Consider the following 15,100-nt stretch of genomic DNA (forward strand, 5'->3'; position numbering starts at 1 on the left):
CTGGTCACAACCCTGGGCCTGCAGCCGGCTTCCGCACAGTGCTCCCTTAGCTCCTGATCCTCGAGCGACTCTACAAGGGAGGTACACGGGGAAGTGACACCCCAGCAGCAGCGCTCGGAGAGGCTCGGGTGGCCCAGCCTTCTCGCCAGCCCTCCTGCGTCCTGATAGGGCCGGATCCAGCCTCACCGTGGGTGGCAGCCCTGGTCCCCCACAGAGGCCCTGCATGACCTGTCCCCTTTCCTTGCCCCTGGACACCATCACAGGCCGCCCAGAGAGCTTGGCTGTAACTTGAGTCTGCCAGGCTGGGGTGATGGGGCGCGTGGGGGGTGACAGGCAGGCAGGGACATTTGCCCATACGCTGGCGAGCAGCCGCCCGGCCCCAGCACCCCGGGAAGCTGTGGTCCTCGCCATGGGCAGCAAGCAGACCGTGTTCACGCAGGAGCAGCTTGAGGCATACCAGGTGGGGGTGGCGGCAGGGAGCGTGGGCTCCCGCAGAGCTCTCCGGACCTCAGGCCACCCATGTGGGTCGGGTGAGGAGGCGACGGTGGGGGGGCAGGCCCAAGGCCAGGCCAGGGCTCAGGCCACACCTCTGTCCCCAGGACTGCACGTTCTTCACCAGGAAGGAGATCATGAGGTGAGCTGGGGGGCCCTGCGCGTGGCTGGGGACCTTTGCATGGGGGGGCTCGCAGTGTCGGTGTGTCATGGCATGAGAGTGCTCACGGTGGGGGATGCAGAGAAGCCATATGTATGCCTGTCATCCAAGCACTCAGAAGGCTGAGGCAGGAGGATTGCAGCAAATTCCAGGGCAGCCTGGGCCACACAGTGAGTTCAAGACCCGTTGGAACTACATAGTGAGAACCTGTCTCAAAAAAACAACAAAGGCCACATGCAGTCCTGTTGTTCCTGAGAGCTGGGGTTTCCGCCCAGGGTGGCAGGGAGCCACGGGGGGCTGTGGGTAGGGGCAGCATCTCAGCACCACTGCAGAGCATGCGGCCTGTCCTGGGCTGCAGGTGGCATCATGGCGTCTGTGGGCATGAGCCCAGCGAGTGGGCACAGATGAGTGACCCCTCATCAGCCAGCCTTGGGGCTTTGTCCAGAGGCCCCCACCCATGGCCCGGCGGCTGTGAAACCCAAGCCGGCTGGGCTTCGGCAGCCATGAGGGCAGGGTCGGCCTGAGCGTGGGCACGGGCATCCATTATTGATGGGTGCACTTCTCACCGGGGAGCCCATTGTCTGAGCCAGGACAGCTGTGGGGTCACCTTGGCCACCGTGATCAGATTACTGTCTGGGAAACTGAGGCTGGGGTGGAGCCAGGCAGACCTCATGCCCCTGGCAGATGTGCAGAGCCCCAAGGAGGCTGCGGGCTGGCATCGTGCCCATCCCAAGCTCCCCGATCATCGGAACAACTGAAGCTCAGAGCTCGGGACTTGCCGAAGGCCGTGCAGGAGCCCATGCCCCGGGACGGTTCCCGAGGGGACCCTGACAGGGGTGCAGGGGTCAGCAACCGCCGGGTTCCTGCGGGGCTGAGCTCAGGTTCCTCCCAGGGTGCAGGAAGCCATGGGGGGTGTGGGCCGGGGGTGGTGGCACCTCCCGGGCACCCACCAACCCCATGTTCTGCGCCCCTCGGAGCCGTCCCTGGCAGCTCGAAGACCTGAGGGTGAGCAGGGTGTCCTTGAGTGGCAGCTGCCCAGCCTGCCCCCTGAGGGCACAGCGTCACCAGGTGGGGGCATCCGATGGAAAGCCGGCCTTCCACTGTGTGGCACTCGATGCCGTGTCCCTTAAAAGCCTGCACGCTCGCAGTTTGCCCCTGCCCTGGCTCTTGGGAGAATCCAGGCCCTTACAGAGAAGGAAGGAAGGTGTAAGGAGCGCAGAGGCAGTCCTGGTGACGACGTGACGACGTCGAGAGCTCAGAGAACACCCTGGAGTCTCTGCGCGCTTGCTGTAAAACAACCCGGCCATAAGCGCGCTCCTTTCTCCCAGCCGCCTCCCCGGTGCGCGGCAGCTCCTACTGCTGAGCCGGGGCCCTCACCCCGCCTCCGGAAAGCCCCCCCATCTCCCGGCCTTGCTGTCCCTTCCGCAGCCTTCTCCCCACGCGGTGCCGTCTGCTGAGGCTCAGACCCAGGGCCAGCAGCTCCTGGAGACCCAGCAGTGTGGCTGAGCGGCTGCCGGCTGCCGTGGGACAAGCCCCTCCTCCCCTGGCTCCAACTTCCCTGGCACCCCCTCCCCACCAGGCTCTTCTACCGCTACCAGGACCTGGCGCCCCAGCTCGTGCCCCTGGACTACACCAGCTGCCCAGCCGTGAAGGTGCCCTACGAGCTCATTGGCAGCATGCCGGAGCTGAAGGTGTGGCTGGGGGGCAGGGGACATGGCAGGGGTCCTCTCGCGGCATCCCGCACCACGGGCGCAGCCCACCATGACCCATTTACAAAAGATGAGAAAGCGGGGATCGGAGAAGTTAGCACCCTTGTTCACCTCACACAATTGCGACTCCGCAGGCAGGGTCAAAGCCCAGGGTGCCCGGGGATGTGGTGAAACCACACGGGGAAGGGGCTTAGGAAGTACTGAGGGAAAGGTAGCTCTTTTTTGACTTGTTCACCTGAAAAAAAACGATTGCAAACTGCATGTGGTGTGGCATGACTCCAATTCCAGCACTCTGGGAGGCTGAGGCAGGGGCATTTCATGGTTCAAGCCCAGCCTGGGCAATTTAGCGACTAAGCCAGATCCTATCTAAAATACAGAACCAGGGATGTAACTCAATGCGAAGGCTCTGTGTTCAATCCCCAGAACTGAGAAATACAATAACCTAGGAGTAGGGTTAGTGCCAGTTATGGCTGGAACCAGGACGTCTGACTGCATGCTCACAAAACTGCCGCTCAGCACCTCGAGCCAGTCCCAGGAGGTCTCCGAGTGGCTAAATAGTCATGTGCCTATTCCAGCCCCAATCATGGTTGGCAGATGAATGGAATGCTCTGATTGGCTTCCCGGGGCACGTGGTGCTCTGGACCGGAAGTGATGTCAGCCCCCCATGTGGTCTCCGGAAGTCGTCTTGGCAGAGGGTCCTGGGTCCCAGCAGGGCTGGCCCTGAGGGAGACTGATCCCAGTCGCACCCTGGAGACACCCCTGTGCGCTTCTCGTGCCAGGACAACCCCTTCCGCCAGCGCATCGCCCAGGTCTTCTCGGAGGACGGCGACGGCCACATGACGCTGGACAACTTCCTGGACATGTTCTCCGTGATGAGCGAGATGGCCCCGCGCGACCTCAAGGCCTACTACGCTTTCAAGATCTACGGTGCGTGCGGGCCCGGCGCCGGGCTGCCGGAGCTGCTGGTCTGGTCCGCCCGCTTCTGTTGTTGTTCGTGTCTTTAGTTTCGTCGTTTGCCTTGTCTGCGGTGCCGAGGATGGGGCCCAGCCCAGGCCAGCACGCCCTGCCCACCCAGCCGCGCCCCGCGCCGATCTGTGCCCGCCTCCTTCCTACCCGGGGAGATCAAGGGTGGGACGGGATCTGTCTTGTTCAGGGTCTGGCTCCCTTGCATGACACACGGCAGTTAGTCGCTGAATGAATACGCGAGCGAAGAAAAGTAGTTCCTGGTGCCTCCTAGGCTCCCACGAAAGGAGGACCAACACGCGTGCATGAGGAGAGACTGATTCAGGGCGTGAATGAAAAGCTGCCTCAGTGCCAGGAACACAATAGGCACTCAAGAAATACTTGATTCAGGCGTGGTGAAGCACGCTGCAATCCTGGCACCCTGGGGAGGCCGAGGCAGGAGGATCGCAGGTTTGAGCCCAGCCTGGGCAACTCGGTGACTTAGCAAGACTGTGTTTAAAAATAAAAAAAAATTAAAAAGGACTAGGAATGTATCTCAGCGTGAAGGCCTTGGGTTCAACCCCCAGTACCGGGGGAAAATAAATCAATACCTTGTTAGTGAGTAAGTGAAAGTTACCATGATACCAGGCACGTAGTAAGTTCTCCATCAATAACTTGGGTGAATGAATGGATTCCCAGCTGGTTCCTGCCAGTCCCAAAGAAAGACCTGGCATCCACCCAGCGGTCATGGGTGCTCCCCAGGGCTCAGTTTTCTCCTCCGACGCGAGAGACCCAAGATGTGCCTTCAGGTGCCCAGCCCAGCGGCCCCCTGCCGACCTGCCGTCCCCACCCGTGTGCCCCGCAGACTTTAACGACGACGACTACATCTGTGCCTGGGACCTGGAGCAGACGGTGACCAGGCTGACCCGCGGGGAGCTGAGCGCCGAGGAGGTCGGCCTGGTGTGCGAGAAGGTGCTGGATGAGGCTGATGGCGACCATGATGGGCGCCTGTCTCTGGAGGACTTCCAGAACATGATCCTGCGGGCCCCCGACTTCCTCAGGTGACACGCCCCCTGCCCTGATGGAGACTGTTAGGGAAGGCCCTCTGCCAACTCACGTGCCCTTGGGAAAGGGTCTCCCTTTCCTGGCTGCAGTCCCTGCATCTGGACAGTGCGGTTACCCAGGAGCCTCTTGTGGGTGAATACAGCGTTTTGGTATTCACTCTTCCTGCCTGAACAGTTTTACAGTGAACAGCCTGTACAACTGTACTTGGCAGCCTGGGGGCTGAATGAGAGCCCCCGCTTCAGGACTGAGATGGGGCGTTAAGAGAGTTACCACAGCATTGGCAAAAGATGAGCCACGGACCACGTCCACCCTGTTTGTGGACCTTCCATGAGCCTAGGTTGGTTTGTACCTTTCCAGACGGGTAAGAATAAGAGTAACAGCTCAGCCAGGCATAGTGGCACACATCTGTCATCCCAGCAGTCTGGGAGGCTGAGGCAGGAGGATTGCAAATTTGAGCCCAGCCTGGCAACTGATGAGAGGCTGTCTCAAATAAAACAGAAGATGGAGGGCTGGGGATATAGCTCAGCGGCACAGCGCCTGCCTGGCAAGCGCAGGGTCGTGAGTTCGATCCCTGGTACCGGAAAAAAAACCAAAACCAAAAAAAAGAAAAAGACGAGCAGCAGCTTCCATGACGGGGACAGAGGTATGAAATCACACTTCACGTCCCTGGAGTTTGACTGGCACAGCGCCATAGCGCTGGTGTGGATGGTGGCTGCGGGGACAGGAGGCAAGACCATGTTGTTAGCGCTGATTTTTCTTTTCAGCACCTTCCACATCCGCATCTGAGGAGGACTCCCCCCCTGCAGGAGCCTGCGGCAGGATCGCTGTCGCCCCTCGGGTGTGGGAATAAAGGGTCACTGAGCCACACCTGCTGCCCCCGCCCTGCATTTCCACCTTGGGTCTGGACGGTTGGTATCCTCGGTGCCCTGCTGTGTGCCTCAGGGGTGGCTCTGCCACTTCTGGGCCCCGTTCGCTGCTTCCGACATCTGCGCTGACGCCTGGATGCCTGCCCCTCGGAGGCGGCAGTGCCTCCTGTGTGTCGCTGGGGCGGCAGCAAGGCGGGCCGTCAGCTGCACCTCATGGCCAGGCTGAGTCACCACCGGCTTCCTGGTGTCTTCTCGTCCTGGTCCTGGGGAAGTTCTGCGGGGAGGTGACAGCGTGCCATTCATAGAGGCAGGGCCCGCACTTCAGTTTCGCACACTGCCCTCTGCCACGGCGGTGGCTGTGACGTCCCGGCAGGGTCGGGTGAGGGGTGGTGGTGCGTCCCCTGGAGGGAGCCAGGTCACACCTCGAGTCGCTGCGGGGCTGACTCAGCTGGGATCCCCTCACCGCAGACCCCGGCCGGGCAGAGCTGCCAGCATGGCATCCTCACGCTCGCCCCCCAGCGTGGCCCAAGGACGGCCCCGCCACGCAGCTGCGTTGGTTAAGTACCTACTGCGTGCCACGGTGACCTCCAGGTCGCCCACCCTCTCCCCATGGTCTGGGTGAGGAACAGCCCGCGAGAGGTGTGGATTTGCCAAAGACCACACAGCACTGCACCCTGGGGTCCCCCCTTCCTCCTTTTGTTTTTTTAGTACTTGGCACTGAACCCAGAGCTTTCCATCGAGCTCCATCCCCAGCTCCCACCCCCTTTAGAGACAGGTCTCGCTATGTAGCCCAGGCTGGCCTGGAACTCTCCGTGAGTTTCCTGCCTCAGCCTCCCCAGTGCTGGGACGTGCTGGCCTGCGCCTTTCTTAAAGGGAAGGGGCTCCCGTGTGCCCCGCAGAGCTGATGCTGATGCTGTGCTGCTGAGCACCGAGCCGTCTTTGTCTACAGACCTCGACCTCCTGGGGCGGTGGCCCTGCTGGCCCGCGCTCTGCAGTGCGATTTGCACAGCGCCCGGCCGTGTGCGAGAGGGCTGTGGTCCCCAGTTCTAAGTCTCAGCTGCCACCGTAGCCCTGAGCTTGTGGCCACGCCGGCTCTCCTGAGCCTCAGTCTCTTCTCCAGCTCGGGGAGGATGAGCCCCGGGTGGGCCTGCTCAGGGCTGCGGGAGCACCCCCGGCACCCGCAGGCTCTAGGGTCCCAGGGGACACCACCATTCCCAGGTGTGTGAACCCCTCATACAAAACGGCGCCGGATGCCCGCAGGCCCCTCAGGGCCCCTCCACAGCCTTCCCACCCCTCTGGACGGCTCCGACACTGGCACGACGCTCCGCCCCCACAGTGCCAATGCCGCTGTCTTGTCCAGGAAACCCTGCCAAGGAAACATCCATCTGCACACATCCATACACGTGCAATTTTTAGTTTCAGCTTTTGGTTTTTGAGACAGGGTCTGGCTATGTAGTTCAGGCTGGCCTCAAACTCTGGGAGATTCTCCTGCCTCAGCCTCCAGAGTGCTGGGATGACAGACACACACCACCATGCCCAGCCTACATACAGTTGTTAAAAGACCATTTTCCAGGGCCTGGGAATTTAGTTCAGCGGCACAGCGCCTGCCTGGCAAGTGCGAGGTCATGAGTTTGATTCCTGGTACCGGAAAAAAACAAACAAAAAACCCCCAAACAAACGAAAAAATAAAAGACCATTTTCCACGCACGGTGGTTGGGAACTGTGGGCATGGGGCAAAGTCGCAGCCACCAAGGAAGGCTGGGCCAGGCACAGAGCAGGCCCCACCCGCTGCTGTGATGCCGGCCATCGGCCCGGGTGGGATCAGACCCCAGACGCCTTCCCTCACCTGGGGGTCCTGGAGGACAGGTGTGGGACGTGGCCGCCCCCGCCTGAGGGTCCCGGCCGGGTGAGCCCCTAGCAGTACCCGGGGGCGAAGGGTGGCGGCTGCTGGTACTCCTCAGGGAGCCAGTCCCCTGGCCTCGGCTCGGACGGCTGGGCAGACAGCGCCCTCGTGACCTTCCGGCACCAGCCCCTGTTCCCTGAGGTGGCCCCGCTCCAGGTGGCAGGCCTGGTGGCTTTCCTGGAGCGTGCGTCCCTGGGCCTGGCCTGGCTCCGGGGAAGGTTTCCCGGGGACGTGGCCACGTGAGGGTCCCCGGGGGCCCTGTGTCCCCAACTGTCCACCCTGGCCCTGGAGTTGGGGGTCGGTGCCGATGGCCAAAGTGGTGCCAGGCTCACGGCCGCGAGGTGGCCTTTCAGCCGCTGCTGGACCCTCCTGCCCGTTGCGGGCAGCGCCCTGAGGTTTTGCCAGAGTTTCTGAGTGGCGCCCCGCAAAGACCCCCTGGGGGGCTGGGGGGAGGCGACCTGCTCCACGGGCTCCGTCTCTCGCTCCGCAGACACCTCCTTGTCCTCTGGCGGATGGGGCGGGGCGGCCTCCCGAGGGCTCTGCAACGGAGGCAAGGGTGACCAGGCCAGGTGCCCGCCCAGCCCTGGGTCTGACCCGTCCCGCAGGTGGGGGCCACCTCGCAGCTGTCCCTGTGTCTGTCCCATCCTGCACGGTGGCACCACCTCCCCGGGTCGGACTTGGCATGGTGCGGAGGCTGGAGGTGGTCCTGGGTCCATCCCAGCCCCGCCGGACAAGAAACGCAAGCAGCCCGAAGCAAGCAGCCGCAGAGCTGATGCGCGTGGTTCTGTCCTGGTCCCTGCAGCTCTGGGGTGCAGCGGGAGGTGCGCTGCCAGGCGGCTTTGTGGCCTCAGCGTGAGCTGGTGATGCGGAGACCACAGCAAGCACAGGAGAGCAGCTCGGCCAGCAGGGGCGGGCCCGGGCTCCCAGGGACGAGCAGGGGGCTGCAGAGGGGGGATGCCTTCGGGGCTGCTGGCGCTGCATGGTGGTCGTTCATGACGCCATCAAGTGCTGTGCTAGTTTTAATTCTACTTAATTAATCAGCGGTAGCCCTGGAGATGGAACCCAGGCCCTTTTCATAGAGCTGCACGCCAGCCCTTTTTTATGGTTTATTGTGAGACAGGGTCTCGCTAATTCACCCAGCTGCCAAATTGCTGAGGCTGGGGTGGCACGCCCTTTGACCGGAAGCAAACAGGAAACAGAGACCATGGGTAAAGAAGAGCCTCCAACTGCCAGGTCTTCCGGGACCAACAAGGCAGGCGTGGGCTGTTTTAGGTCCAGACACTGCAGAGGGGAGACTTGAAGGTCAACTAGCAGCAGAAATCGGGTGTGGGAACCTGGGGTCAGAGACAGCGTGTGCAAAGGTCCCGTGGTCGCTGCGGACCTGAACCATGGCGGGGCAGGCAGAGGCAGGTGACAGGCTGAGAGTGCGGTTTGATGGTGACCTGGGGACGGGTTCCTGGACAGCTTTAAGCCCCGCTGGTGCCTAACTCTCCTTTGGGGAGGTGTGCCTCTTCCGGTGGGGTCAGCCCTGAGCCCCTCAACACAGGGAGGGGCCACACCCCCTACCTCCAGGCCCCAGCAGGGCCCCCGATGCTCCTCGGGGTCGGGCTCCGGGCCGGCAGCGTCCTGGGCCAGGGTGGTGGCACAGAGAAGCAGGTCCTCGTAGTCCGTGGTGGCCGGGTCCTTCTGTACGGAGAAGACACACTCACAGTGCCCGCCCACGGGAACTGCGGGTACTCAGGCCCCGCCTGCAGCCCGCCACAGATTCACCTCCCCACGGCTACCGCCCAGCCCCAGGCCCCGGCCCCGCCCACAGCTCGCCCCAGGACCAAGGCCCCGCCCGCAGCCCACCCAGGCCCCGCCCACACACCCCACTGAGGACACAGGCCCCTCCCACAGACCGCCCCACGATGCAGGCCACGCCCACAGCCTGCCCAGGACAAAGCCCCGCCCACACCCTGCCCAGGACAAGGCCCCTCCCACAGACCGGCCCCAGACACAGGCCACGCCCACACACAGCCCCACAGCACAGGCCACGCCCACATGCAGCTCCAGGCCCCGCCCAAGACCGCCCCACGACAAGGCCCCTCCCACAGACCGTCCCAAGACACAGGCCCCGCCCACTCGCCCTATAAGGAAGCCCCCCATCTCTGCAGCTCAGCCAAGGGGGCAGCCACCGTGCTACCCCGGAACCTCCCAGCGAGGGTGGGGCAGGCCCGGGTGGGGTCTGCGTGGGCCCCGCTCACCTGCCCGCAGCCCCGCGTGAGCAGCTGCCCGTGCGGCCGCAGCGGCCTGCGCTGGTAGAAGGCCACCAGGGCGCCCAGCGAGGTGTGGGCCGAGTCCTCCCCGCGCAGCACCAGGCAGCCGTCGTCCAGCAGCATCACCATGGCGTGGCAGCAGCTGCCCTGCACCCTGCGACACACAGAGCGAAAGACCCACGGCTGCCCTGCCTCGGGCTCCCCGCTGGAGCTGGCCTCGGAGCTCTGGGGAGGGCGAGAGCGCTCAGCCCGGTGCCTGGCCTCGGGAAATGAGCCACAGAAGTGGTGCCCGGCGAGGTTTCCGGGCGGGCCGGCCTAGGCTGTGTGCAGGGCATACAGCAGGTGCTCGATAAAGGCGCGGCTCAGCCAGAGCGTTTGCTGCGGGCCCGCTCTGTGCTCGGCATAGCTCACTGACCCGCATGGGGGCTGTCAGACACCGGGCCTTCGCTGGGCACAGGGAGCCGGCGTCGTGCCCAGGCCTGCCAGCGCCGAGCCAGAGCCCAGCCTCCACCGCGGGACTCCAGCTGTTTGCGCGGGACCTGCAGCTCCTGGCAGGCTCCGCAGGAAGTCCTGCCCCAGCCCCAGCCCCAGCCTCACCTGTAGGACAGCGTGTAGCCCACGTGGCTGTGGCTGACCCGGATGAGGAAGGATCCCGGCGGCTGCGACTCCAGCAAGCTCTCAGCGTCCCTGGAAAGGTGGGCCGGTGCGGGAGGCCATGGCCAGTGCCCTGCTGCCCCGTGCTGGCCCCAGCTCTGGCGCCAGAGAGCCCAGGACTGAGGCTGGGAGGCCATGCTTTCCAATTTCCTCTTTTTTTTTATACCAGGAATCAAACTCAGGACCTCGAGCCTGCCAGGCCCAATTCTAAAGGACAGTCCAAAGCCAGCTTCTCTTGGTTGTGTGACCTTGGGATGCTCAGGGACAGCGGTGTCCCTTGGGTGTGTCAGTCGGCGGCCTTGGGTTCCAGACCCCACCGGAGGTTCCGCCGCTGTGTGACCGCAGGTAGGTGTCTGTCCCTCTCCCATCCTCAGCCTCCTCCGGGCGAGGTGCCCTCCTTCCCCGGGGACCTGCCGTCTCCAGGCTGCCAGTTATTATTACTTTCTTTCCTTTTTCTTTTTTTCTGGGCGGTGTGTGCTGGGATGAACCCCAGGGCCTTTGCTCTGAGCCGCATCCCAGCCCTTGTTTATGTTCTGTTTTGAGACAAAGGCTCACTAATTTAATTACATGGCTCAGGCTGGGCTTGGGCTCTGGGTCCTCCTGCCTCTGCCTCCCCAGGAGCCCCTGCGTCTGGGCCTCCTGCCTCTCTAGCACAGCTCCTGGAGTATCTAAAATTGCAGTCTGTGGCTCCTGTCCTATTTCTACTGCACAGAACAGGCCCCAGCTCTGAAACTGTGCCTGGTGTCCGTCCTGCCGGCCTTGCCAGCATTCTTTCAGTCCCCTGCATGCAGAACGTGGTAAAAAATAGTCTTTCCTGCCAGTCGTTCTGGAGGCTGAGGCAGGAGGACTTGCAAATTCAATGCCAGCCGGGCATCTTAGTAAGACCCTGTCTTGCAATAAAATATACAAAGCCTGGGGCATTGCTCAGCGGGGAGTGCCTGCCGGGCATGCGTCAGGCTCTGGGTTCTGGCCCCAGGCTGCAAGGAAAAAAAAAAAAAAAACGGGCCTGAGAGGGGAAGTAATGTGCCTGAGGCCGTGCAGCAGCCCACGGCTCAGCGCACACCCGCCTGTCGCCCTGGTGGACCTGGAGCCGAGGATGGGGGCGGGGGGCTCCTCACCCTCGGGAGATGGCGCCGTGGAACCACTCCGGGATGCCGTCCTGGGCCAGCTGGCCCATCTGGGTGTGCACGAACCAGTCCAGGCGAGGGGGCAGTGGTGGCGGCAACCTCTCAGCCTCTGCCATGACTTCCGGGGCTCGAGGGGACCTGCAGAGGAGGGGGCAAGCAGGCGTGGCCGGAGCCCGCACCTTCCTTTTCTGTGCGGTGCCGGGCTGTGGCCCTGGGCCTTGGCACCAAGCCGCACCCCCAATGCTTTTATCTTTTATTTTGAGACTGGGTCTCCCTCCGTCACCAAGTTACCTGGCTGAGCTGGAGTTGCATTCTCCTGCCTCAGCCTCTCAGAGTGCTGGGAGGACAGGCCTGGCCACCACACCGGCCTCCTCCTCAGCAGTTTCCAGCTCCAGCTGTGGCTGGGCTGCATGGCCAGTGATGCGGGGGGGCGCAGGCAGAAACCACACCAATGTGAGCAGTGCTGAGACCATGCCAACCCAGGGCAAGGTGGTGGCCCGGGACCCACACCAGAGTCCGTGCTGGGCCTGCCCAGCCGCAGTCCTCCAGAGCTTTACGACAGGCGTCCTCGTGGCGGGGGCTCGGTGACAGACGGCAGTCAGGATGGGCTTTCTGCAGCCTGGGGAGCAGCAGGCCCTAGCCTGGGCCACAGGAATTCTAGCCGTGCCTGAAGCAGTGGTCAGGGGCCAGTCCATAAACTCAGCCGGGCGCTGTCCTCGCCAGGACCCCGGGCCCAGTGTCCGCCATGCTGGGGCCTCCGGGGCCTGGGCCCGGGGCGAAGGCGGAGGGAAGGGAGTCGGAGCCAGGTGGCCGGGTTCAGATCCGCCCGCACTGCTCCCTGGGACCTGGCCCAGCCCCCACCTGGATCCCCAGCTGCAGTTGGGGCAGGGACATCACCTGGAGGGGGCTTTGTTCTCACTGCTTGGCAGCGGGTCCAGGGGGCGAACCCAGGGCCTCCTGCCGCCAGACCAGCGCTTACTGCGGATCCGCACCCGGGGCCGCCGGGTTTCGATCCACGTGCGGTTGCACCACAGTTAGGGCAGCAGTGCCCTGGGCAGGCCCACCTCTGTGTATGCAAATGGCCGCTACCAACCGGGCATAGTGACAATCGCCTAGCGACATTTCTCAGACCCTGTCCTCTGACTCAGCAACACATCTTTCTCTGTCCACGTCTGTCTGCACAGTTTACAGCAACCCTAGGCGTGATTGCCTCAGGGTCGTGTTTCCAAGCTTTTTTCCCCACCTTAGAAAACTCCTATGGATCCTTCAAGACCCAGTACAAATGTCCCCCTCCCCCAGGCAGCCTTCCTGCATCTCCCCAGACAAAGCCCTGGCACTGTCCTCGTCCCTCACTGTCACCACGCTTGGCCCAGCTATGGTCCCATGGAAATGGGGTGTCCTGGCTGCTGTCTTAACGTGGGAAGGGGATTGCTGGGCTCAGGGCTGGGGTCTCCACCCTGATCCAGGGTTCCCAGGGCTGCCCGGGCACAGAGGAAGATGGAAGGGTGCATAACCAGTGCTGGGCAACTAGTAATGGGTGACTAGCAAGGAGTAACTAGATGGCTAACGTGGGATAACTAGCAGTGTGTAACTAGTGATGGATAACTAATGACCGGCAACTAGCAACAGTAACTAGTGATGGGTAACTAGTAAGTAGTAACTAGTGATGGTAACTAGCAATGGGTAATTGATAGCTAGTGATGGGTAGTTAGTAATTGGTAAACAGAGATAGTTAACTAGTAGAGGTAATTAACAATGGGTAACTTGAGAGGGTAAATAGCAATGGCAGTTAGTGATATGCACCTAGTAACCGGCAGCTAGTTACACATGAGTAGTGATGTGTAACTAGTAACTGGTAAGTAGTACTAGGTAGTTAGCAGTGATGGGTGACTAGTAACTGGTAACCGGTGACAGGGAGTTAGCAGCGGTCACTGCTGACGGCTGACTAGTGCGTCAGGACCCTGGCCCCGACCCGCCCCGTCCCTCCCCTGCGGGGCCTGAGCCGCCGTCCCTGCCCTGGGCCGCCCTTCTGCCCCAGGCCCTTGCCCGGCGGGACCTCCGTTTTCTTTCTAGACTACAGCCTTAGGGTTTAGTTCCTTGTGGCGCTGGGAGCACCGCGGCCCGCACACCGTGCAGGTGCTGCCCGCCGAGCCCGCCTGCGCCGTCCCCCTCTTGGCGCCCGCCCGCTCCTGGCCGTCCTCCTGTCTCCGGCCGGCCCTTACCTGCGGACGCGTCCCGGGCCCGGCGGCCGCGGCGCTGGCTGTGCGGCAGGAACAGGTTTCGGTTCAGGGTCTGCGCGTCACCGTTCGGGGTGGCGCTGCCCTGGCTGTCCCTGTTTCCTCGAAGGTGAGGGCGAGAGGGCCACCGGCCTGCGACAGCACGACGCGGGGCCCAGGCTGCTGTGCGGGCCTGCCGCAGGCCGGCCCGGCCCGGGGCCCAGTCAGGCTCGCTGCCCCGCGTCCCCGTCCATCCGGCGATGAGAGGCCTGAGAGGTTGCCAAAGTCGCCCGTGCCATGTGGGCGCCTGCCGGGAGGGTTGGCCGTTGTGAGACGCCCATAAATGACAGAGGCCACCGCCGGCTCGGTCGGTCGGGTGGCACCGAGGCCAGCAGCCGAGGCTGCTCCCAGGCAGCTGCTTGGTCCGGTCCTGTCGTCTTCCAGCTCTAAAGCAGATGGGGGCAGGCGCGGCCCTGGGCCCCTCTGGGACTGGCACTGCCCCTCCCCGTGGCCCCGCGGCGGGCGCTTCCTGCCCTGGCCCCGCCCCAGCTGTCATAGGCCCAGCTGCGCCAGCTGCGCAGTGGAGGGGCGCCTGGCCCTGGGGGAGGGGCTATGCACCCGTGGGACCCTAGCAAGGCACACGTGGACCCGGCCGGGGGCTTCGCTGGAGTGGCTCTGCGTCTCTGAGCCTGTTTCCGCACGGAGCTTGGGCAGGTAGCACCCTCCTTTGTCACCTGAGCTGGTAGGAAGTGGGCGCTGGGGAAAAGCCTGTGACCCCGGGCATGGGAGGCTGAGGCAGGAGGATGGCAAGTTTCAGCAACTTAGGGATTCAGAGAAAGGCCTTAAATAAAAAATGAAAAGGGCCAGGACGCAGCTCAAAGCAAAGGTCCCAGTGCTGCAAAATAAAAGCAAGCAGGAGAGTGCCCCGTGCAGCGCGGGCCTGGCTCCTGCAACCTAACCGGGGCTCAGGGTTCGCCTGAGACCCTGTGGGCGCAGGCTCGGGCCGGGCAGCCTCCCTCACCCAGGCCCCTCTCAGAGGGTGCAGCAGTCACCCGGCCTTGCATCCCCACCCACACCGGCCGCGGCCACAGAGGAAGGAAGCCGGGGGTGTGATGCACGTGTGTGGCGGCAGGGGCAGGAAGGCGGTGCTGGGGGGACGCTCTGCCGGACAGGGCCAGGGTGGCTTCCTCTGAGGAACACGGCAGCCCTGCGCGGGCCCTTGGGTGGGCCGGCTGTGCCAGCGCGGGGCACTGTGGACGGAGCTGTCGGGGAGGGAAGGCGTGGGGGGCGCCGCGTCCAGGCCCCCTCAGGCTGGTGCCGCGCAGCCTGTGCGGGCTCGGCTCTGCGACAGGGGCCCCGAGAGAGCCCTGACCCGTGCGTGACCGCGGCAGCTCCTCTTACACAGCCAGCACCTTGCACCACCGGGCAGGAGCCAAGTCCCGGCGTGGAGCCCTTGGGAACGCAGCACCCTGTCCCCAGGCTCCGGCACCACGCAGTGGCATGTTTCAGTTGAGACAGGATCTGGCTGTGTAGTCCAGGCTGGCCTTGAACTTGGGGGTGATCCTCCTGCCTCAGCCACCCGAATGGCAGGCGTGTGCTGCCACACCCAACTGCACAGAGGAATATTATTCAGCCACGAAAAGAGGAACAAATCACTGACCTGGGCTACGGTGTGGAGGGACCTTGGTACCACGCTGCTAAGTGACAG

At 63.4% G+C, this 15,100-nt stretch overlaps 2 protein-coding genes across 3 annotated transcripts; one reads left to right on the plus strand and one right to left on the minus strand.

Annotated features, from left to right (window-relative positions):
- Positions 1-409: 409 nt before the first annotated feature.
- Positions 410-5,243, plus strand: Cib3 (calcium and integrin binding family member 3). Its single transcript, XM_005409490.2, has 6 exons — positions 410-460; positions 600-634; positions 2,232-2,343; positions 3,141-3,288; positions 4,169-4,364; positions 5,133-5,243. Exons 1-6 carry the CDS (start codon positions 410-412, stop codon positions 5,152-5,154), a joined length of 564 nt encoding a protein of 187 aa, XP_005409547.2. The 3' UTR covers positions 5,155-5,243.
- Positions 5,244-6,628: 1,385 nt separating this feature from the next.
- On the minus strand, positions 6,629-13,486 carry Hsh2d (hematopoietic SH2 domain containing). Of its 2 annotated transcripts, XM_005409489.2 has the most exons (6): positions 13,399-13,486; positions 11,168-11,314; positions 9,993-10,082; positions 9,384-9,549; positions 8,704-8,823; positions 6,629-7,676 (listed from the first exon to the last, which is right to left on the minus strand). In XM_005409489.2, the coding sequence occupies exons 2-6, from the start codon at positions 11,290-11,292 to the stop codon at positions 7,149-7,151; spliced, it is 1,029 nt and encodes a 342-aa protein (XP_005409546.1). In that variant the 5' UTR covers positions 11,293-11,314; positions 13,399-13,486; the 3' UTR covers positions 6,629-7,148. The 2 variants fall into 2 exon arrangements, with proteins under 2 accessions (XP_005409546.1, XP_005409543.1); XM_005409486.2 differs by lacking the exons at positions 11,168-11,314; positions 13,399-13,486 and having other exon boundaries at positions 9,993-10,442.
- Between the last annotated feature and the right edge of the window lie 1,614 nt (positions 13,487-15,100).

Source organism: Chinchilla lanigera, unplaced genomic scaffold, assembly GCF_000276665.1.
Source record: "Chinchilla lanigera isolate Chin_1 unplaced genomic scaffold, ChiLan1.0 scaffold00123, whole genome shotgun sequence".
Lineage (NCBI taxonomy): Eukaryota > Metazoa > Chordata > Mammalia > Rodentia > Chinchillidae > Chinchilla > Chinchilla lanigera.